At 36.1% G+C, this 24888-nt stretch overlaps 1 protein-coding gene across 1 annotated transcript in view; it reads left to right on the top strand.

The window, feature by feature from the left end:
- Nucleotides 1–6940: 6940 nt before the first annotated feature.
- LOC108703065 (carboxypeptidase O) overlaps nt 6941–24888 on the top strand; it is a 39788-nt gene continuing 21840 nt past the window's right edge. Inside the window, 6 exon segments of the mRNA XM_018239017.2 lie at nt 6941–6977; nt 6980–7012; nt 7015–7033; nt 9702–9785; nt 16608–16683; nt 18503–18627. Of these exon segments, the coding sequence (XP_018094506.2) occupies nt 6941–6977; nt 6980–7012; nt 7015–7033; nt 9702–9785; nt 16608–16683; nt 18503–18627 (374 nt within the window).

The raw sequence follows: 24888 nt of genomic DNA, 5'->3' as shown, positions 1-24888 counted from the left end.
AATGTTGGTGCAAGTGCTTGAAGTTACCACCTTTTATTACAAATGTCCAGGGAACTTTAATAAAGACAAGATAATTTATATAATGCCCTACACATGAGCCCATTGTAAAATTAATGTTCCAAATGTTAGGAAATGTCTGGAGAAAACCGGGTACCCAAAACAGTTGCCAGTATTTTTTGAACTTTAATGCATTTGCAGCACACAGGTTATGATTTACGATAGACATTTCCAGCTTGTTGGATTGTGTTGAGAACATCTCTGTACCCATGGCTGAGAAGTAGCAGCCAATTACTGGGCAAGAAACAGCAGGCTGATTCATCTTTTTCTTGCTATATTACAGGAAGCTTTAACTGCATGTCTGTCAATAATGTGACCTTTAATTAAAAAAAAAAAAAAAAAAAGACAAATACACTATCTTTTTTTTAAGTTTTAAAAAATAACGAGACATTAATGGTGTTATTTATTAGAGTCAGAATCCCAAAAACTAGAAAATTTCGAGTTTATTTTACTATATAATCCAAATTTTCTAGTGGAAAAAAAACCTCACATTTTTCGAGATGTATTATACCCTGAGCATGGAAAAAGTCTGAATCCGAAAACCCAGCATCTCAGACCCATTGAGGTTGTATATAAGTCAATGGGAGAGGTCCCTATCCTAATTCCAAGTTTCGGTGCTCTGCGCTGGAATTAGCCCGAAAATCTCCGACTTTTCCGGCAAAAAGCTGAAAAATTCTGACTTTTCGGAGAAAAAGCTGAAAAATTCAGACTTTTCGGGGAAAAAGCAAAAAAAAAAACCCCGTACAATTTGGGAAAAAACGTACGATTCAGGTTTTTGCTCGATTGTATTGAGTTTTCCCAGATCCAATCAAATCATGCTTCTTTAATAATAAAAAGGTCACATCATGGATTCTAGTTTGATCAGACTTTTTAATAAAAAATCGGGGGAAAAAAATCAGTTTTTGATATATAACCCCCTGAATCTAGTAGTAAAACATCAATCCCTAAGATAACAAAGAGGGTGTTAGACACATGCTTTTCCTCTTCATTCAGTAAGCTTCTTAACCAAGCTTACATTTCATCCTTCCTTGTACAGTATTAGCTCTATAATCAAAGATGCCTTCTTACAGTTCCTTTGTAACTGAAGACCAAAGCCTACTGGCGACACTGCTCTGATCAAAGTCCTTTTAACCCCTTATTAAGTGGTTTGGTATTCTAAGCCTTTGGCCATTGTATGGTTAATGCAGAGCCCAGAGTACTTTCATATAAGAATGTACCAATATCTCATGCATACTAGATTGCAGGCTTTATAGACAGGAATAGCAGATTTATTGCAGAGATATAATTATTTTTGCATTCATTTAATTGCATAATTTAAAATCTCCTATCTGCATGGATGCTGGCATGTCTCTGTTATACAGATGCCTTAGCACAGCATCTACACCAGCCACTGTTCATACAGAACTGCATAACATCCATGAAACAGAGATTGGAAACTCATTTATGCTGGATGAGCTTGTGTGATTTGGGGTAAGTCATTTCATCTCCATGTCATTTATTGTGATGGACATGACTGTCATTTTTAGCTGCATGTGCATATGGCTATTTAAAGGCTGTAGACCAGGCATATAAAACAGACTCCTTCATGTTCATGATGTAGTTTGTGTAGCTGGCAGCTCAGCATGACTTGGTAAAAATAGATATGCATAAATCTCATGCAGATATCTGCACAGTGTGTATGCTCATGGTTCTGCATCTATGCATTAATTGGAGAAAGCATGAGAATTAGCTGAAAGCCTCTGTCTATATGTTTATATAGAAACCATTATAAATACAGTGCATTTCAGTTCCATATACTTGATGTACCTTAAACAGACTTCATTCATTCTGCTCCACATAACAATAATATACAGTATACTGTATATCTACACACAAACACACACCAAAAAGTTTTTTAGAATATGTAACGCACAGAGCAAATAAAAAGATTTTTATTTTTCTCTGTGCAAAATTACATTTTTGCTTTTAATATAAACACACACGGATACTAACATTTACAAATATCTCTGTCTATATGGTGAGAAATTAGGAGTGGAGGAGAGCGAAAGGGAAAAATTAAAAATAACAAAACAAAAATAGCAAATATAGGCGAAAATATCAATTTTCAATTTTGAGTTTCCTGGTGCAATTGTGTTTGTGTGTGCTTGTCTTAATTCACTGGCATGAATATTTGACCTTTGGAAGAGGGAAAAAATGTCATTAAATCAGTGTGGGTATATGCAGTTGTTCTTGTACGATGAAAGAGCAACACCTCTGTATAGAAGTGACCTTTAAATAAGGGTTAAAAAAGAAGCTGCCAGTTAAATGTGACCTAGGTGAATATGTGCTCACAGATCTACAGTCAGTCATGCCAAATTGCCAATCACTTTGCTTTTGTCTAACAAAAGAACCCAGCACAATACCTCAAGGACCCTGTGTTATTTTTTAGAATCCTGCTGCCTATTGCTGGGAATTAAAACTACAGTAATCTAGTGCCACCTAATGGTTCTAAAACCTTCAGTCCCTATGGATTGGAGAAATTTATAGTAATGCTTACAAGCCTCTGTTTGTGATGTATTAGCTAATGCAGCTGTCAGCCTGTAATTCTAAAAGCTAGAATTATTGCTTGAGAGCACAGGGGCCCATGTTTAGTAAGCGGTGTAAGGCTGAGTATGTGAAAACTTTCCAAGAATAGCAGTAGAAAAGGTGGGAAGCTATTGGAGACCAATTCAAAAAAAATTAAATAAAACTAGATATAGAGAGAGAGAGAGAGAGAGAGAGAGAGAGAGAGAGATAATTTCAATCTGATTGTACAAGTTGACAACATTTTTTCATAATTATCACATAATAATAATAATAATAATAATAATACTGCAGTGTAATTACCAATGGGAGGCATTATTACATATACCCAAATGGCATAAACTCAAGAGAATAATGCTATAGCATAGTTTTCCTTTAGCATAATTTCTTACATATCTTACAAATTAAGGTACAGTATAAGGAAAAATTAATATCAGTTCTATATCTAAATCTAAATTAATATCTATATCTAAAAAACTGTTTCCTAAATATCCATTATATTTATAGCAAGGACAGTTTCCATATTAATATTTATGAGCAGATTTACAAAAAAAAAAGGAGAAATATTCCCAATTTTAAAAAAAATTCATCAGTGAGAATTTCCAATTTCATTCCATTTGGAAGATTCAGTAAGTGTCTGTAGCTACAGACAATTCGCCAGAAATCTTACCTGCAGGGACATCGCTAACAAGCATAGAGGACAATTCATTCACACTCTTTACACATTGCCAGGCGACTTTTCACTCTGGGGAACGTTCGTTACTCTGCAAATCTACTAAGATGCAAATTTTACAGAAAGTTACCTTTCTCGCCAGAGTATACTTCGCCACCTCCGACCAGGCGAACTGATAAAGCGAAGCTACATCTTCCTCAATCTTATGTCAGTGACATCATATCCTGTATGCTGGGAATGCATTAAAGTTGTAAATAAACACTGGCGACTTTTCTTTTTTGAAAGCGGGATCGCCTTCAAAAGTCTGAACTATTTAAAGATTTATGTGTGAATACTTTTTTAAAACTAATTTGAAGGGCATGCCACATGGGCTCATGTCTAGAGCATTATAGGATCTCTTTTGTCTTTATTATGGCTCATTGGACATTTGTTTGAAAAAGTGGCCCCTTCAAGCATTTGCACCAACATTATTATTAATGATGTCCATACGACTTTAAGGTACAAATTAACCTAAGCGCAAGAGTGCTTGCGACATTTCGCAAGTCAAAAATGAACGCTAGAGAAAATTCGCTAGTAAATGCTCACCCAGCTTAAGTAACGCTACGATGCAACTTCATATTTTAGTGAATTAGCGAAGTGGTCGCTGGCAAAAATGTGCCCTTTAGTGAATTTGCCCCTATTGAGTTCCTCAAGGCTCTGTCTTAGGCTCTCTGCTGTTCTCAATCTATATTACTTCAGTCATTTGGATTGCAGTATCATCTTTATGCTGATGACATCCAACTCTACTTTTCTACTCCTGACCTCTCTCCTTCTGTCCTTTCCCAAGTTACAGACTACCTTTCTGCTGTCTCCTCCTGGATGTCTCAGCATCAACTGAATCTTTTAAAAACAGAACTCACTATATTTACTCCAAGATCTTCCCCTGTTCCTCAAAAAAAACAGAAAAATGCAGAAAAAGATATATTTATATCCAATTTTATATCCAATATCTTTTTTAAAGTAATTTGTTAAGGGATTTTTTACTTACATAAAGTGCAATTTCATGACTAGGGATATACATTTTTCTTTTTCTTAGTTTTTTTAATAATTCTTAAATTATAAACCTTTATAAACTTTAATTTAGGATATAGCTGCTTCTCAGCATTTAACATCATTCCGTGCTATTCTGGATTACTTTAAAAACTGCCCTTTAAAGGGCATGTAAAGTCTAAAATAGAATAAGGCTAGAAATGCTGTATTTTGTATACTAAATATAAACATGAACTTACTGCACCACAAGCCTAGTCAAACAAATAATTTATGCTTTCAAAGTTGGCTACAGGGGGTCATCATCTTGTAACTTTGTTAAACATCTTTGCAAGACTATGGGGCTGATTCACTAAGGGTCGAATATCAAGGGTTAATTAACCCTCGATATTCGACTGGGAATTGAAATCCTTCGACTTTGAATATCGAAGTTGAAGGATTTGGCGCTGATAGTACGATCGAACGATCGAAGGACTATTCCTTCGATCAAACGATAAAATCCTTCAAATCGAACGTTTCGAATGATTATAATCCAATATCGTTCGATCAAAAAAAGTTAGGCAAGCCTATGGGGACCTTCCCCATAGGCTAACATTGACTTCGGTAGCTTTTAGATGGCGAACTAGGGGGTCGAAGTTTTTTTTAAAGAGACAGTACTTCGACTATCGAATGGTCGAATAGTCGAACGATTTTTACTTTGAATCCTTGGATTCGAAGTCGTAGTCGAAGGTCGAAGTAGCCCATTCGATGGTCGAAGTAGCCCAAAAAAAACTTCGAAATTCGAAGTTTTTTTACTTCGAATCCTTCACTCGAAGTTAGTGAATCAGCCCCTAAGGGTCGAATATCGAGGGTTAATTAACCCTCGATATTCGACTGGGAATTGAAATCCTTCGAATATCGAAGTCGAAGGATTTAGCGCTGATAGTACGATCGAACGATCGAAGGACTATTCCTTCGATGGAACGATAAAATCCTTCGAATCGAACGATTCGAAGGATTTTAATCCAACGATCAAAGGAATATCCTTCGATCAAAAAAAGTTAGCCAAGCCTATGGGGACCTTTCCCATAGGCTAACATTGACTTCGGTAGCTTTTAGATGGCGAACTAGGGGGTCGAAGTTTGTTTTAAAGAGACAGTACTTCGACTATCGAATGGTCGAATAGTCAAACGATTTTTACTTCGAATCCTTCGATTCGAAGTCGTGGTCGAAGTAGCCCATTCGATGGTCGAAGTAGCCCCAAAAAAACTTCGAAATTCGAAGTTTTTTTACTTTGAATCCTTCACTCGAAGTAACTCCTTCAGCCCCTAAGACTGTGCACATGCTCAGTGTGGTCTGGGCTGCTTAGGGATCGTCATAAACAAAGCTGCTTGAGTTCTGCATGGCTGGGAAGTAAGACGGGGCTCCTCCTGCTGTTCATAAGTATGATTGTTTCCCTGCTCAGCAGTTAGGGACCATCTGACAATTCCTATCCACAGCAGTAAATGAAGGGAGAATTTCACTGCATACAGTCAGGTTTCTTATAAAAACAGTATACATTTTTTAATTAAAGTATATTGGAGATAGGTTTCTTTTTCATTAAAGAAAGTATAAATGGGATTTTATTTTTTTGCCTTTACATGCCCTTTAAGGATGATACATTTAGAACTATGGAAATCAAATTAATTTAAACGTTCTTGCCTGTCCCTTCAACGAACAGATTAGTGGTTATAATGCCATCCTTAACAGTCCTCAGAAATCCATGTTTCAGTGCGGTCAAGCCCCCCCCCATTTTCTTTAGTGTCATACCTGATATTAGCCTCATTCTCGATTTTTCAAGGTTTTCATGAAATTCCATGCACACGTAATAGCATTCAGCGACATCCCTGGAAAGCAATTGTGCATTTGGGGGTAGAGTATGACGACTGGATAATCATTCAGATAATTGCGCTTACGTGTGATGTCACTTCTAGTGCATGTCAAAAATTTTCCTTCATTGCCGTCCACTGTACTCTCAAGAGTCAACACAAAAGTTCAGTGCTTTTCCTGTCCTGCTCCATAGCATGAGATATCTGATATCCCCATTGATTTATCTGTAAAATAGTATCATGAGCAGGACAGCTACACATGTACTTTTGCATTTGTAGTTTCTTTGCAATTAAATTGTCAATATACTGACCAGTTATAGATTTAGAAACAGCAAGATGTTTATGTGTAGCATTCTTCCCTCTCACTTTGTTCAAAACATATTGCTTAGTAAAGCCCTGAATGTATTCCTTTTCCTTTTCCATGATAAATGGGCTGTTCATATTCGTTAAATATGCATTATGGTGTCTTTGAGATTATTTCTGAATCCCTAAAACATCTTCAGCATACAGTTGCAAGTGGAACTGAAGCCATAATAATAATAATGGATTGTCGGAAAGCATAGCTTTTTCCATATATGCATTTTCTTTTGTTTGAATAAGATCAGCCATGAAGCTAATCATGCATGCTACTCATTTGTTTATTTCTGTCCCCATTGTTTTTTAAAACCTGTCTTCAATTCATCAACATAATGGGCATCTTTCAGACATACTCTAGGGAGCCTGCTGATGTGCTGACATCAGCTTCCCGTGCATCTTGGGTAACTGGCATGCTAAAATGGAGACCAGCACAGACGATGGTGGGCAGCTGGCTCTCGCTCTAGTAGAGCAAAGAACAGATTGAAGAGAAAGTAAAGGATAACTTCGGCTGGTAAACATCTGTTATGTCTGCCTCTTTCAACTCTTAACTTCAACATTACTTCATTCAGAATATTCTGACAGAAAGGCTCTTTCCAAAAGCAGTGCAAAACATATTTTCACATCAACACTGTTTTTATGCACAATCATACACCCCTCCCCCATTCCTGTGCAATTGTGCACAAACAAACATTGTCAGTGAAACAACATGCGCACATATTTATTTTTCGGCTAAAAAACGTGCCCCTATTTGATAAATTTGCTGCTAATTGCCTGACCTTTGATGCCAGTGTGGCAGAGATCATGGCTTAATGATAATTTGCCACTTTTTTAGTTGGACCTAAGGGTTATTATAAGGAGTATTTCTGTAATTTGGATCTCCATACTACTAAAAAATAATGTAAACATTAAATAAATCTAATAGGATTGTTTTGACTTTAATAAGGATTAATTATATCAGAAGTTAAGTATTGTTTTTATTACAGAGAAAAAGGGAATCATTTTAAAAAATGTGAATTATTTGATTAAAATAGAGTCCATGGGAGATTTCCTATAATTTGGAGCTTTCTGGATAATGGCCATTTAACAAATGGCATACCTGTGCCAGGGAAAGTAACCATAGAGTGTCCTGGCCATATACTGTAAAAGCACAAGGGTCCAGTCTGACTGCTTTTATAAAGGTCATGGAAGACCCCAGTGACAATCTTATTTAAAGTAAGCTCTAAGAGCTGCTTAATGTGATGCTTACCTGAGTAGCCTCAGCTGAATATAATGTAATTATGTAGTATAATGTATACAGCATTACATATTACACTCTACAATGTTTTTTCAGAGAATTGCACCGTTTCCCTGTTATGGCTATTGCAGCCAGATTGTATTTGATGTTTTAGGTTGTTTTTAAGGTGCAACATAGAGGGTTTGTAGTGGAAGAACCTGAGCAGCCTCTACTAAATGTAATTCTGTAATCTGCTAGCGGTGTGGTGATTCTTATTCCAACCCTGAGCTTTCCAGACTATATCACCAGGGGCTAATGTACTGTAAAACACTGATCTCTGTTTCACAGAATACTACTAACGTAGTGTTTTGAGGATTATGCCTAGTCTCGGAGGATCGTTTGACTCTACTAAATACTAAACTCAATATGTTTGTAAATGTATTCCTTTTATAGATAGTATTAACATATTCATGTGTTTATGAAAAAGTGGCAGATTTTGAGGGTTATTTGCATGACTGTCATTATTCTTATAATAAAATATAATGTGTATGCTAATATTTTCATTATAGTCCCCTGATGGCACATCCTTAGAGGGACAGCTTTCAGAAGAAATCCACTCATAGGTCTCTGTATATAAGAAAAAAATGTCCCCTGCCTGCCACTAGATACTACCAACAGCTAAAGCCTGCGGCATGCACTGATTGGGGACGAAAGGGTCAGTAAGAAGGCTGGTACCTAGGGCATTGCTGGCTATTAATACAGCACTGAATAACACTGTTGAAGACATGTACCCCAACTAAACCTTTCAAAGTTTCCAACTAACTTTCAGTATGGTGTAGACAATTTGCAGTTAGTCATTGGTCATCAATTTAGACTGCTATCCGGCTGCCAGGAAACTGATAGCTATGAGACAATGCAAGATAAAAAAGAAATGGGCCCAAAATGAAAGTCATGCAATAGAAATAAGAATAAAACAGAAGTCTTATAAACAATCTATGTGTCACCATTAATTCACTAAATGTTTCCCCGGACAGTGCTCTAGGTAAGTAAACCTTGCATAAGTCTGAGGATATTACTTACTACCCGTCTCCATGTTTATAGCATTTGCCAAGTCTCTCATGCAGCAGATATAGACTTATGCATGTGCACTACAGAAAAATAGCAAATTATTGTTAAGTGCAACCACAGGAATACAAAAAACACAAGGGAGCCTTGGGAAAAAATACCAAGATGGTAGAGCACCATCAAGATTCACGTATTGGTGCAAATATTATTGAGCAGGAGCAATACTGGGGTAATACAATGCCTAACATTTTGGTACCTTTCTGTGTATTAACTTTTCCTTGCCATTTCATTTATTTTTAGCTTGTCAAAAATTAACGCAGAGAATAAGAACCTCCTGAACTGCCAAACATTGTGGGAACTGGAGTTCACTTCTCCCTGTGCAACTAAGAAGGGCCTAATAGTTAATCATAAACTGCCCCTTACAATGTAATTTGGTCATTTTTAAAATAGCAATCTTGAATTCCACATGTTTTGTAGATGAAAATCAGCCCTGTTTTACCCTGAGCTGATGTCCCTTGCTGCAGTTTTGTGCTAGTAGCTGGGTGGTTTTGCAGGACTCGGTGTTGTTCACATTTGCCATGAGCACAAGGAGAAGTGGATGCCTTTTGTTAGCATGTTAAGCTCAGCTCTTATTACAAACTCCATGCAAAATGATCATTCCTATTAAGGATTTAGACAATGTCAGTTAGATCAAACAAGCACAGTAACACATTGACTCACTGTGCCAGGACGCCTAGAGCCAAAATAGACAGAGAATCAGGCATGCCTGGCCAGTCTGAGTAAAACTTTTGGAAACCCTCTCAGATTCCTCTGTCACGTCTGCATTTTATAAGTTAATTCCGGTGGCTGCACTTATTGTCTAATTCTGCTGAGTCTCTTACTGATATGTGTTTCCCTGCAGCTACAAAATGCATCAGCTCTGGGTTGTCTGGACTTTTGGAATTCTGACTTTGAAGTTGTGTTGCACTGGAACCGAGTACCATGGGTAAGATCTGAATTACTTTTATGAAGTTACTTTTATGAGGCATATCATGTTTAAAATATGTTTATAGTTTAAAGCCAAAGATTGCCTGAAGTATCAATATGTGACTGGAGATATATCCAGTCTGTGGCTGTCTGTTCTTAACTACAACTACAACTTGCCTGTCTTAAAACCCTTCATCTCGTTTTTAAGCAGGACTCACTGGTTCCTAGTTCCTAAGTGTAGTTCCTAGGACCAGAACAGCCAAGAACCAAATTCAGGACATGTTCTATTTTGATGTTTAGATGTTGGGTATACAATGAGTTTTAACATAAAATAAATATCTAAAACAACCTAATAGAAGGGGACTATCGTTAGGGATTAGTGACATGTTTCACCGGGTGCAGTTTCACTGCAAAATTCACAGTTTTATCTGCAGCTAAAATATTTGCAAATCCGTGCTAGAATTAAGGTATGTGGATTTTTGCATGTAATGTGCCCTTTGCCTTCCACATCAAACAATTGTATCGGAGCCCTCCCCTGCAGGTCAAATACAGATGAGGTTGCCAATCATTGTTTCCCTGATATTCCCACCTTGAAGTGTGCGATATCCTGTTGATCAGATCACAACAACAGTAGTCATAGCAGTGTGAACCACATCAAGCAAAGGTGGTTCTCTCCCAAAACAATTTTTAAACCAACCTTATTAATATCTTCGTCCAAATATCAACTAGGCTTGCCTGTCAGGGGCCCTATACATGGGCACGTAAGCTACGGGCTTGGTCGGAATGGGCAGCTTAAATCTGCTTGTGTATGGCCATTTTATGAATCGTACTACCCACCATGTTTGTAAGAAAATGGCTACACAGGGGAGCCTTATTTTCTATAAAGAGTAGTTGTAGTATAGTGGAAAGTCACTTCTCTAACAAGGTAGGGTAATGTATATGCTATTGCAGAGCTACAAAATGCATTAACCACAATATAATTTAGCCAATCCCTTAATTCAGTTCCCTTAATATAATAATAATAATAATAATAATTTTTCTGCAGTTTTACAATTTTTTTGCAAATTTTTAGTTATATTATAAATTACCATCTGAATGTCCTTATACTTACAGAAGTAATAATATTGAGCATTGGTTTCCCAGCGAGTTAAGCAATGTGTCCGTCAGGTCAGAGGCAGCTCAGTTATTTGCACTTGCACACACTCTGCTAATCCCTTTCCTTGATCTCTCCCGGCACTAGTGCTGTTGGTATGCCCTTGTCTGTGCTGGGGCTTCATTCCATTCACATAATGAATGTGCATCAATCATGCCCAGTGACAGTGAAGTTAAAACAAGCCAGAAAAAAATATACATGGGTTACTTTTATTTATTTTATTTGGGTTTGTTTGTCCTTTAAAACATGAACCCAATAGGGTGTCAAAATACAGAAATATGAAACCAGTGATCCCACCTACAATTGATATTATAATTATAAATGGGGGTATAGGTAATTGATTGTAGTTTCTTTACTGAAGATTCCTACTATTCGTTGATTTGCCTTGGTGCTGAAGGGGTTTATAAAAAAAATAATTTTTTTGTCCACTATAGAGTTGTTGACAAAAATGTAAAGTTAGTCTCTTAAAACTTGGCAAGCTGTTTATTTTTGTAAAAAAAAAAATCTGTTTATGTACAAAATAAACCCTATTGTGTGTGTTTTTTTTATTTTACATTACATGTAGAAGCTATAATTTGTATTTATAAAATATTTCTAGAAACACAATTTCTCACCCTCATCCCCAGAAGTTGATCACATTATTGCAGAATCTCTGCCAGGCTTAATATAATATTTATATAGTTTTAAAATATATTTATCTGAATAGGTGTGCTCATCTTCAAATGCACATCTAGGAGGTTATTTATTAAATCAAAAATGTTCTGGTCGAAATTTTAAAGGGTAAAACTTGAATATTTCATGATTTATTAAAGCCCGTTGGTGTCAGAATAAAAAAGGACTCAAATCTGCCGAGTTTATGTAGAAGTCAATGGCAGATGTCCTGTTTACAACTGGAGGACATCCTGATTTGCACTGGGTTTCATTCAATAATCCAAAGATTTCGTGATTTTCAGGCGATAATACAAAAAAAGTCATAGTTTTCAGACGTGAATTCCGAAAAAGTTGCAGTTTCTTCACACTGATTTTTTCAGTAAAAATTATTGATATAAAAAACGTACAGAAGTTTGGTCAGAGTGGTATTAAGGAAACTTTAAGGAAAAAAAATGTTCTTAGTTTAGTAAATAATCCCATGCTGTTGGATGAGGCAATATGGGACATTCACTAAGAATCGTAGTTGCGCTGGCATCCGCTTTGCCGCGCTTCAGCGCACTTCGCAAGGCGTATTTCTGCCAGCACTCCGCAAATTCACTAAAATCCGAAGTTGCGCTCAGGGGTAGCGTAAGGTTTCAAAGTTGCACTAGCGTTAATTCGCCAAGCAAAGCGAAGTTACGCTAGCTATGGTTAATTTGCATACGGCGCCAAATTCAAGTTACGTACAATGGAGGTATATGTAGCAGAACTACACAAGCCTGGGAAACCTTCAAAACATCTTATAAAATGTTTATTTTGCCCTACACATGTGCCCACTGTATAGTTAAGTTGCCATGAGTTAGGAAATGTAGGGGGGAAGGAGGGGCGCCCCCAAAAAATTTTTCGATCTTTTTCAGCCCATCACCCATAATAAAGAAAAAATGCCAGCGTTTTTTGGGACTTAGAAAAATTTGTAACTTTTTTTGAAGCAATCCCTATCTACTCTATTGTGCTTCGACTGGTCTGAGGTGGCGAAGGAAGTCTAGCGTAAAAGGTAGCATTCAGAACAATGCGCGCGTTAGTGAATTTGCGTAGTTACGTACGTTGCGCAAATTCGCCAGGCGTAAGGGTGCGAAGTAACACTAGCTAAGTTACGCCAGCGTCCGTTAGTGAATCTGCGAAGTAACGAAAATGCCCAATGCTGGCGAATTCACGCTAGTGTTAGGCGCTTCGGCGCTTAGTGAATTTGCCCCAATATTGGAGCCTGTGCCAACCCGTGTGTATTGTAGGAGATTCTCATTATAATTATGGTATTCTATTGTAGGTAATAATCATTAAAAGGAAAATAATTGTTTTATAGTTTTAAAGAATGCAAACCCAGAAAAAATCATCCTTTCTATACCGTTTACATTCCAAATGGCCTTCTTGCCCCTATCATGGGGCGTTTATATATACAGTAAAGGTTGGTTACATCTAAGCTTGCTAGTATTACATCAGGTGGTATTGGTTCTAGCCTCAAGCCTTTATTAATACAATTATGTTTATGTATTTATATAATTATACTATGTTTTTTTTCAGACACCAATGCAGTAATTACTTTGTCCATCAAGCCATGGGACAACCTGGTGGATAGACAGGGTCCCTGGGTATTTTATAGAGAATGTAAAACATATTTAAAGATGCAATATCTCTATTTCCCAATATAACCGTCAATAATATCTATCAGCCACCCCAAACCAATACTAATGAATTTTGAACAGGATGGGGGTATTATGCATTTAGTTGGTACTGCATTTATCCTGCCATGTATAGGGGGTATTATATATGAAACTGACATTTCCAGGGGCATTACAAATGGAATTGACACTGCATTTATGCTGCCATGTGTTCCCTGGGGTATTATACATGAAATTGACATTTCCAGGATCATTACAAATGGAATTGGCACTTCTTGCATGTATAAAATTGGCACACTATTTATCTAATCCAGCGTCAATTCTGATACAGGAGCTGCCCGAGCCACCCCTATTGCTTAACCTTTCCTACATGGCAGGGGTTCTGGGGGGCGCATCGCTAGGACAGAGAGTGCAATTGCGCTAGAAAAGCTGAATGTCTGTTTTTTTTGCTGCCCCTGGTAACCTGCTCGGCACAGCCACCTAAGTTGAGTCTTTCAACTCTCCTCATTGGTACAGCGCCCCTGATCTTGTCATATGCATTTTGCCATGTGTTTTGGGGTTGTTATAAATAAACTGCAACTGTACAGTATATACTACCTTGGGTTCTGGGGGCATTATATATATATATATATATATATATATATATATATATATATAGATATAGATATAGATATAGATATAGATATAGATATAGATATATATATATATATATATATATATATATTTATGCAATTGCCTCTATCCTGCTATGAGTTCTGGAATGCAAGAAATTGGCACTGTATATACCTTATCAGGCATTCTGGTGTATTATATACTATAGGATATAGTAATTACAATTAAATTTACCCTGCAAGGTATTTAACCTGAAACTGCCATTGCACGTATTCTGTCATGCAGGGGGTGGTTTATCATTCATGGATCTGGAGCTCGGATACTATGAAGGGATTTGTGTTAAAATGTCTTTAACTAACCTCCCTAACACAAAAATCACCATCTATCTGTAAGAGTAGGTGTTATCACAAAGGCAATGGGCAAATGTGCAGCAGTGAAAGCAGAGAAATTTTTTTTTATCAAAATGGGGTAACTGAGCTGGGAATGTAGTCATTAGGTTGTAACTGTGTTAAACAGATGCATTTTTCTATATTTTCAAGAATCTTCCAACAAATGTTATAAAGTCTCTGATTTGTAGAGACCACTTAAACTGTATTCTCTCCGGCATATCCCACAGATTCATTGCTAAACTTTAGTTCAGTATTAAGCATGTTAATTGTTCCCTCAGAGGGTAAAGAGTGCCTCTCTTTTTTTTAAATATTGATCTGAGCAGAGATTACTGTGTCTGAGAATTTAAGATGTGAGCAGAGATGAAAAGGAACCATGCAGAATTTTTCAAGGTCATTAGAGCTATTAAATGAGCAAAGCATGAATGTATTCATAAAGGATTCATTAATGTCAGCATCTAAGAGGGGAGGAGCCCCTTATATTTTACTTTTAGGCTTTAACTTCCAAAGAGCCTTGCAGTATTGCAGAGCAAGTAAAATGAACAGCATCATGAAAAGCACAGCTTCCTTGTTTCTGTATGTGTTGATGCAGTAATAAAATAAATACATAGTGGTCATGGTTTATGGACCATTCTAGCTGGAAAATCATGCGAAATATCCCAAATCATCCTATTTTTAATATTTTGTCATTTTCCCAAAGTATTTAATTTCCTTTACATTTATAGATTTGAAATTGTTTTTTCAATGTATTGTTTTTCTTATTTCCGTTGTCATGCTTTTCAATTAAAATTCCAATAAAATCTATTTTCCAAACAAAATCTCATTTATGATCTAAAGTTGAAATTCATTCCAAGGTGAAATTATCATCAAAATGAATGTTGTTGATATTTGAAAAAATTATCACATTTACATGGATTTCAGTAACATTTTTAATTCTTTTTTGATTTACCATGCAGTTTTTTTTTTTTTTTTAATTGTTTTTATTGAAAGTCAGGCATGACCATTCAGTTATTTATACTTTACCACAAAATGTTTAAATGCATTCAGACTGGAAACATCCCTATTTTGGCAGCTTTGGTATCTTAATACATTTGGTATTTTCATTTTGTGCCTTTAACAATTGCCCAAAAACCTTGAAATACCAATTTCTTTATGAATTCCATTTTTTTTATGATAACCTATAGCCTGATTTTGTAAGACTTGTATCTCTAAGCCATTTCAGTAGACTTTATTTACAATACAGATATAGGATGTATTATCCAGAATGCTTGGGACCTGGGGTTTTCCAGATAAGGGATCTTTCCATCATTTGGATGTCCATAACTTAAGTCTGCTTAAACCATTTAAACATTAAAAGAACCCAACAGGATAGTTTAGTCTCCAACATGTAGCTTAGTTACCATCAAGTACAAGGTGTACTGTTTTATTATTATAGAAAAAAATAAACTAATTTAAAAAATGATTTCCTTAAAATGTAGTCTACAAGAGATGTTCTTACTTTAATTTAGAGCTTAGTGATAGTGGGTTTCCAGATAGGGATCCTATTCCTGTACTATTAGAATGGGTCAATGCAATTGTCCTTTGCAGCCTGAACTTACCTTCACAGTGCCAAAATGGCCAAGGGATGCCCTCTCCTGAAGACATACCTTCCTCAAAGAAACCTTATTAGTTACACAAAAAAAATGTCTTTCATAACTAAATATTTTATGAAATGACAACTTTGAATTTACTCCCCTTATAAGCACACCAATGTGACTGCACAGGTTAGGTTATTAAAAAGATGGATACCAAGGACCAGGCCTATCATATAATCAGATACCTATTTAGTTACCTTGGAGCTAGAGACCTTACTAACTACATTTTAAGACTTAGTTTGCATTGCTAACCGCATCACACTCATCATAAATTAATTCATATGGAAAATTACTTGAATCCAAACAATTTGTCAAATTTTCTTCAATGGTAATAAAAGATGACAAAGAAACTAAAACATAGGCAGATTTATCAAGGGTGGAAGTGAAAATTTGGATTTTCAATTCGAATTAAAATTTTTGAGTTTTTTTAGTGGAATTCGACTAGGGAATAGTTAAAATTCAATGAGAGTTTTTAAAAGAAATTCAAATTACATTTACACAATTTATCATGTACTTGACCTTTAAGAATTCTAATTGGACTATCCAATACCTTAAACCTGCCAAATTGCTGTTTTAGCCTATGGGGAAGTCCTGGGATCAATTTGGAGCCTTCCTTAAAAATGTTGAGTTCATGGGAGTTTATGGGAATTTTTACAAACGCTCATGAAGTTGAAATCCGACCCTTGATGAATCTGCCCCATAGTGTATGGTGCAGTGCCTAGTGGTATGTAACTTTTTCTTTACTTTTAGGGTCAGCATTTTAGAGATTACCCCACAAAATGAGAAACAAGTCCAATGCTTGCAGAATATTCTTCAGTCCAGGCTGGTAAGTGGTCATCAGAAATATACATTTTTTTATGACACTTTTTTTGACACTGGCATTTAATAAAGTTGTGCAATATATATGGGGATACTTATTAAGCATGATTCTATGCTTCCATGGGAACCACACATTAATACAAAGAGTGGTAATGGTGGTAATGTTATAATCCTTCCACATGACAATATATCGTGTTTCCCCCACACATTTTTCCATACAAATTATATTAATAATCACTGGTGCTTGCTTATTTTTGGTTACAGTACAGTTTACAGTTTAAATATATAACAACATTAAGCCTGAACTTTGTTTTCTCTAATTGAGATTTATAGTGACAAAGCCAAAAACAGAGTAAAAATTAGCCAGAGATGCAATGAAAGGTGATAGTAGTGATATGCTGTGCTCCACTACTATGATCTGCTACAAAATGGTGCTGCACTTTCGGAATTAGCCGGGCCCCCATTGACAGCATGCGGAAGACCCAAAGCATTAAAGACCCAAAATGCAGAAGACCTGAAGCTCTGGAGACTAGAAGCCGCGATGGAGCCGAAGACACAAAGCTGAACCCGAAGTGCTGAAGACTCTGAAGCACAGATGACCCGAAGTGCTGAAGTCCCAAAGCTGCGAACGGAGCCAAAGTCACAAAAAGACCCAAAGCCGCAAACTGAGTCAAAGCTGATGCCCCGAAGCTGCCACCAAATTTTTTATGGGGCCCCTGACCACCAATAGTTTTTTTTCCTTGTAAGGGGGGGGCACCAATTTTTTTTTACCTTGTGGGGGGCCTGACCGCCAATTAACTTTTTTTAAAAAAATTTTTGGAGGGGACCTGAACACCAATTGATTTTTTTTAGCTTGTAGGGGGGATCCTGGCCGCCAATGGGTTTTCTTTTACTTGTAGGGGACTAGCCACTAGACATGCACCAAATCCACTATTTTGGATTCGGCCAAACCCCCAAATCCACTATTTTGGATTCAGGCAAATACTGAACCGAATCTGAACCCTAATTTGCATATGCAAATTAGGGGTGGAAAGGGAAAACATTTTTTACTTCATTCTTTTGTAACAAAAAGTCACGCGATTTCCCTCCCACTGCATATGCAAATTAGGATTTGGATTTGGTTCGGCCGGGCAGAAGGATTCGGCCGAATCCGAATCCTACTGAAAAAGACCAAATCCTGGCCGAATCCCGAACCGAATCCTGGATTCGGTGTATCCCTACTAGTCACCAGTGAAGTTTTTTTTAACTTTTTTAACTGGTTGTCTGGTTGTTTGTCCTGTATTCTCCTGATGAAGATCCAAGTAATGGATCAAAACATTGTGTTCAAATAAAGGATCTAACTTCTTTGCACAATACAAAGTCCCGTGAGTGTCGCTACTTCTCGCACAAGTATCTATTTAACTATTGCGGGCACCTGGGCAGTTCCTAAGTAAACAGTATGCACCTTTCGGGACTTGTGTGTGTGTGTGTGTGTATATATATATATATATATATATATATATATATATATATATATATATATATATATATATATATACTCACTAGAGCTTGCAAATTGCTCTAGTGTATGCACTGTATGTATGGATTTATAGTGCACTACAGTTTGGATGGTGGAAAAAGGTTTAATTTTCCCTTAACCAATTCTGAAGTCCATTATATATTTATATATATATATTCTTAGTTTAGTAATATGTTAATATTAATATTTTCAGATAGGTTTTTAATATTGCTGGGAGTCATCTAGTTTAACAAGTGGTTCAGTTGTAAAGCTGTAATATTTCTGTTGAATTGCTGTTCCATTTATCAATGCATGATTTTTTTTCCAGTTGGATCTTTGGAAGCCATTGCAGCCAGAAAACATCAATGTCGAGACTGCAGTGCGTGTCAGGATCCCATCCACTGCTCTACAGCTCGTGAAAGAGGACCTGCTTCATTGTTCACAATCTTTGGAGTAAGTGAACTGATTTGCGTTTAGAAGTTGTAATATTGCAGCCCTGGAATAGCACTCAGGCAGAATGATAAACTCAACAGAAGAAAGTGTACTGTACAGCATTAGCTTGGTTTATAGCTCCAAGAATGTTCACATGTTAAAATACAGTGTATATGAATAACATGTTAAGCTTATACAATGGTGTATAAATTGACATCAGACATGCCATCAGTAGACAGAGATTTTTTACTGAAAAATTTATTTTGGGTTAATGAAGACTAGCAGGACTATGAAGACTAGCAGGACTATAGAGAAGGTAGGCTGAAAGGTATTCATTGTTAATGGTGGAGTAATATGAAGGCAGTTACATTGAAATAATACATATAAAATAATACTAACTGACAAAGATAAAATGCAGTACCGACGAGAAGGTTAAGGCATATGGAGCAGGAATTATTAGAAGTGCATACTCATCTGATGCAAGTTTATATTAATTTTAGGCCCAGTAGCATGCCATTCACAGAATGTCTTAGAGCCAATTCACTTTCAACTGTCAACAATAAACTTGTTGTGAATAGCAATTAAAGACTTCCCACAATGTTAACAGATGCTATTATTATAAGAAGCTAGTTTTTATACAACCAGGGGATAGGCTTACTTAGACTACAGTCTAGAGGTCCAGTGTGATCTGGGACCCATCTAGCTTTTTAAAAAAATCTTTTAATAATTATTTTTAATTGAGCTGGGTGGCAGACATGGCATGTGCATGTGCCCTGATGCATGCAGATCGAGGCACATGTACAAACTGTGCAAAAAGTATAATGTGTAAATAATGGTTGAAGAAGTAACCTTATTTATTATAAGGAATATAATTTACAAATGGGCCCATACCTCCAATAAACTACAGGTATGGGATCCGTTATCCTGAAACCCGTTATCCAGAAAGTTCCGAATTACGGAAAGGCTGTCTCCCATAGACTCCATTATAATCGAATAATCCAAAATGTTAAAAATTATTTCCTTTTTCTCTTTAATAATAAAACAGTAGCTTGTACTTAATCCCAACTAAGATATAATTAATCCTTATTGGAAGTAAAACCAGCCTATTGGGTTTATTTAATGTTTACATGATTTTCTAATAGTCTTGAGGTGTAAAGATCCAAATTACGGAAAGACCCGTTATCCGGAAAGCCCCAGGTCCCGATGATTCCGGATAATAGGTCCAATACCTGTAATAATTGTTGTCCCATTCAACTATGAGCATGACATGGGATGTTGCACTGTTGATGAACCAGAAATGCATATGAATAAATAAACCAAAGAAAGAAAATAAAGCCCAACATATAGCACTCAGATCAATATATTTATACATTTACTTTAACTGGGACGACATGGGCCCAATAACTTCCCTGGAATTGGGCCCATGTCTTTTTATAATGGAGAGAAACCTACCCATGAAAAGAAGAAGAAATGCTCGAAATACTTTTGTAAAATATAACAAATAATGTGGCAATTTAATTGTACCACATCAGAAGTCGCCTAAATCCTTTATTACAGTTGATTGAGTATAAGATCATGCAAGAATATAAACTGTATGCTGTCATATGAAATACATTTCTTATTTTAGAACAAGCAAAGCTACACACATTCTTTATGAGTGATTCACATTTTTCTTTGTTGTTTAAATATGTCAGGCACTTTGCATGCATTCAAGCAGATATCAGAATCAATGTGTCCAATTTTTCCATATCAGCTATTCATTAAATAGATTCATTGTATGCAAAACATTGGTGTGCATTAACATAGCATATACATATATGGTCCTCTGTACTCAACCCATTATAAAAATATTTTAGACGTTTTGTGCCTTGTCACTTGCTTTCAAGGTTAAAACTCCCCAACATGGAAAGGGTGGGAGCTACAACATGGGGCTGGTCACTGCTCCTGTATAAACTGTAACAAAACAAGGGAAAGTTGTGCTCACCAATAATTTTCAAACAATTAAGCAGGGGTGCAATAAGGGTGTGACCACAAAATTCATACAAATACAAGATGTCCTTGATGTAGTTGACCAGCTTAAATATATTGCAATATATGGACAAACAGTTTTAGTACCTGTAGCTTAAGGCACAAAATGTCTCAGTGTGTTCAATATATTGATAATGGGTTGAGTGCAGAGGACCTCTTGTATTTCTATGAATTTTGTGGTCACAGCCTTATTGCACTCCTGCTTAGTGGTTTAAAAATTATTGGTGAGCACAATTTTTCCTTGTATGTTATTATATATATATATATATATATATATATATATATATATATATATATATATCATTTTTTTTTTTCTACTGGCAGATATTTATTTTGCAAGTTTCATGATTTAGGTTATTTTTACAATGGGAGACATGTGGGGCTAATGGACGGTAAATCTATTAATATGGCCTATTTTCTAATGGGGTACATTACTCCCTCGGACAGAAGGGCCATGAATTCTAAGGCCAAACCATTTGGCGGTTGAGCTGTCATACTGAGTGACATGGAAAGGTCATGGCTGTCCAACCTGATGTATATTGATATCAGAGGCTACACTAAACAGTTTGCTTCAGGGCTGGGGCATGCATGGTCACACGTATTATGTGAAATATATGATTACCACAAAATGTTCTAAGCAAAAGTATAATTTTGAGGTCTATATATTCTGGTTAGTTTGCCTTACACTCTGGATCATGTGAGCGTTATCCTGTTCACTGCAAATGGATAGTATAACTGCATAAAAACTGAACAGAAAATATATTCACAATGTGAAAATGTGTGCCTTTGTGCACCAAAGTTTAGTTTGTGTGAATGAAATATAGCTTTTGCATATCTGGAAACTATTTAGTGACCACTTATGCCAGTGGAAGGAAGACTGTGAATTGTGTAGTTTGCACCTGTGGGCAGTGAATGTAACAAAATGTCTTAGTAAAAAGGTTATATTTGCACCAAAGATTATGGCACCTTCAGTCATGCCTTAAAAGTGTGTTATGCGCAAATGCAAATTTTATTTGTGCAGATTGATTAAATTTCTCTTTGAGTCATGCATGAGAAAAATGATAGTGAGAAAACCCATTAGCCCTAAACAGCCTGATCTAGCATAGGTAAAACTTCAAAAGTAGAGACAATAAAAGAGCAAAATTCTGTCAATATTTGGCCTCTTCAATAACTGCTCTAACATATATAATGTATGAGTTTTCAAAATCTTTCTGGGCTTCTTTCACAGACTGTTATGAAGTGATTTCTTTATGGTGTAATTAGATGTTATTGGGCCCCACAGCAAAATAAATTTAGGACCCCAAAACATTGACATTCTCTACCAAAATATATTGCAAATGCTCATGAATTAGGGCCTTACCTTGCCCTCTACACTCCTGGGTCCCCCCTGCATCGACAGGCTCTGCTTCCTCTATAGTTAAGCTCCTGGGTTTCTTAGATACATGAGAAAAACATAAATCTATTTCAAAGCTTTGAGTTGAAAAATTCAACCCCATTTTGTTGTATTCAGATAAACAATACTAAATAAGTATAAATTCACAGTAACATCAAAAAAATTAAAGGAATGAAAATATAATGTAGTGTTTCCCTGCACTGGTAAAACTGGCGTGTTTATAGTACAATAGTTTATATAACAAACTGCTGTGTAGTTATGGGGGCAGCCATTCAAGCACAGGTTACACAATAGATAGATAAACTCAGAAGTATCCCATTGCACAGGGCTGGAACTAGGGGTAGGCACCTGCCTAGGGTGCAATGATGGGGGGCAATGTGCAGGTACCTTCTGTCACTCTCCCCTGTTCTCCCCTCTGCTTGGCCTGGCCCTACCATTGTATACTACAGAGCTTATCTGATAGCTGCTGTGTAACCTGTGCCTTTTCTCCTTTTTTCAGCTTTGGAATGGCTGCCCCCATAACTACACATCAGCTTGTTTATATAAACTATTGTACTGTAAACACACCAGTTTTACCATTGCAGGGCAGCACAACGTTATATTTTCCTTACTTTAAAATACTTAAATTTTTTGGTGTTACTGTTCCTTTAAGAAGAAAACTCAAATAGCTGGTATGATGTCCCACAAGCAAGGTATCAAACAAGGCTTTGGTCTTAAAATTACTGTATATATTGTCTACAAGCAAAGTGAGAAGATGCAGAACTCTGAAAGGCATAGGCATGTTCAAGTAGTGTGTAAATCAGTTGGAGCAGTTAGTGATGGGCGAATTTGCGCCGTTTCGCTTCGCCGAAAAATTCGCGAATTTCACCCGAAATTCGCGAAACGGCGCCGGCGCCTGTTTTTTTGAAAAAATTTTTTTGACGCCGGCGAATTTTTGCCGCGAATTTTCGCAGGCGTTTCGCGAATTTATTCGCTGGCGGCGAAACGCGCAAATTCGCCGCAAATTCGTGCCTGGCGAATAAATTCGCCCATCACTAGGAGCAGTTACTAAAGCAATGAGGAGGACTTGTGCAAATGTCAAGAGTTATGTCTCATACAGTTATGAGACAGTCATAAATGGCTTGTAGTTTATATCCAAGTCAGTAGATAATATTTCAGAATTCTTGTTTTATGGAAACACTTTTCATTGTGAAGCTGGTTGAGATAATGTAGGGAACATTTTTCACAAGGAACATTTCCACTTCAGATCACCAGACTAAAAGTAACTATAATATAGCCCTGGCTGAGAATGTTCCTAAAATTTCTCTAGAAAGAGCAAGCAGTTTTCCTGATCTCAAGAATAGTAAGATATCATGATCTGTGCTGGGTATTCGTACAATAATCAAAACAATTGTGGTTTTCAGGCAATAATACAAAAAAATAATTTGAAAATAATCGTACGATTCAGTTTTATTCACGGTTTTATGGAGTCTTTTCCTGCACCAGATTTTTTCGAGTTGATGTATTGATAAACAAGGTAAACTTGTGGATAGGAGTTTGGTCAAAGTGGTTTTACGAAAATATTAAAAAAAAATTTGGATTTTAATAAATAGCCCCTAAATGTCAGTTGACAAAGGATAGAAGTATTTTTTTTTTTTTTCCCTTTTTTTTTTCCCCTTTTTTTTTTAAACATTATTTTATTTGAATTTTACAAAAAACAAAACAAGAAGAGAAAAAAAAAATTTTTCAGTAGTATTCAGAGTTTACTACTGAAGATTAGATTGAGGCATAACTGAACCAAATAGTTGTTTTGTGTAGGTACACTGACAGGACAGCAGAGGGTTTTGAAAAAAAAATTGTAGATGAAATTTATGCTGGAGACATGACATTAAGGGCCTTATTTCTCAACACTCAAATAAAGTATTTATTAAGCCAAAAAAAAAAACTTCTAAAAACTCAAATGTAACACTTTAGCATCTAAAAGCTTGCAAAGGAAATCAAAGGAAGTTGTCCTAGGCAAAATATAAATTATTTATTCAATTTGAGGGGTTTGAGCTTGTAAACTCACAATGTATTCAAGGTATTGGAGATTTTAAATAAATAAGCAAACATTTGTGTTTTCATAAATTGTTCGTTTATTTGAAATTGGAAAAGAAAACCTAAAATTACATAAATTCGAATTTTGATAAATAAAGCCCTGAGGGTACAATTGACTATACGATTGAGTTTTGCCATTTTTTTTTACATCTTAATACATTTTCCCTATACAGTAGTTTGCGTATGTGTGTTAGACACTGGTATTGTGATTGTAGGACAATACCCTTATCACAATTTTGGCTAAATTCAAATCAGTAAGAAATCTTATGACAGTTTATCAAATGAAAACGCAATTTAAGTTTAAATCTCCTAATTAGGAGATATTTTTTTCTCTTAACTCTAGCCCTATGGTTTTTATTCAGTGCTTGTAGTTATTGCATAACAATACCTGGGCTGCATTCAAAGCTGGTGGAGATACTGTTGTTCATAGTGCCATGTCAGATGAAAATAGAAGGAAAAAGAAAAGAGCTGACAAGTGTTTGATAAAATAGAGAAGAAATACTGTAAGTTTAGCTTTTTTTAAAGAAAAAATGTCAGTTTATGGAAATTGTCCTTTCAAAAAAAATTATTTCAGTGGGAATTGTTATGAAGTAGTTATGTCTGTAAATATGAATTGTCACTCTTTGATTGCCAAAATGTCACCAAATAAAGATTTTTCCAGTATGGTGAGAGCCCCCCTCCCAACCATTATCTATTGGTGGGTCTGTACTTTTTGGCCAAAATGAAGATAAAGTTGACCATCATAAGGTTTACACCACAGTGGAATTTACTCATAGTACCTTGAG

The sequence above is a fragment of the Xenopus laevis genome, chromosome 9_10S (genome assembly GCF_017654675.1).
Source record: "Xenopus laevis strain J_2021 chromosome 9_10S, Xenopus_laevis_v10.1, whole genome shotgun sequence".
NCBI lineage: Eukaryota > Metazoa > Chordata > Amphibia > Anura > Pipidae > Xenopus > Xenopus laevis.
This window is presented reverse-complemented; position numbering and strand designations above follow the sequence as displayed.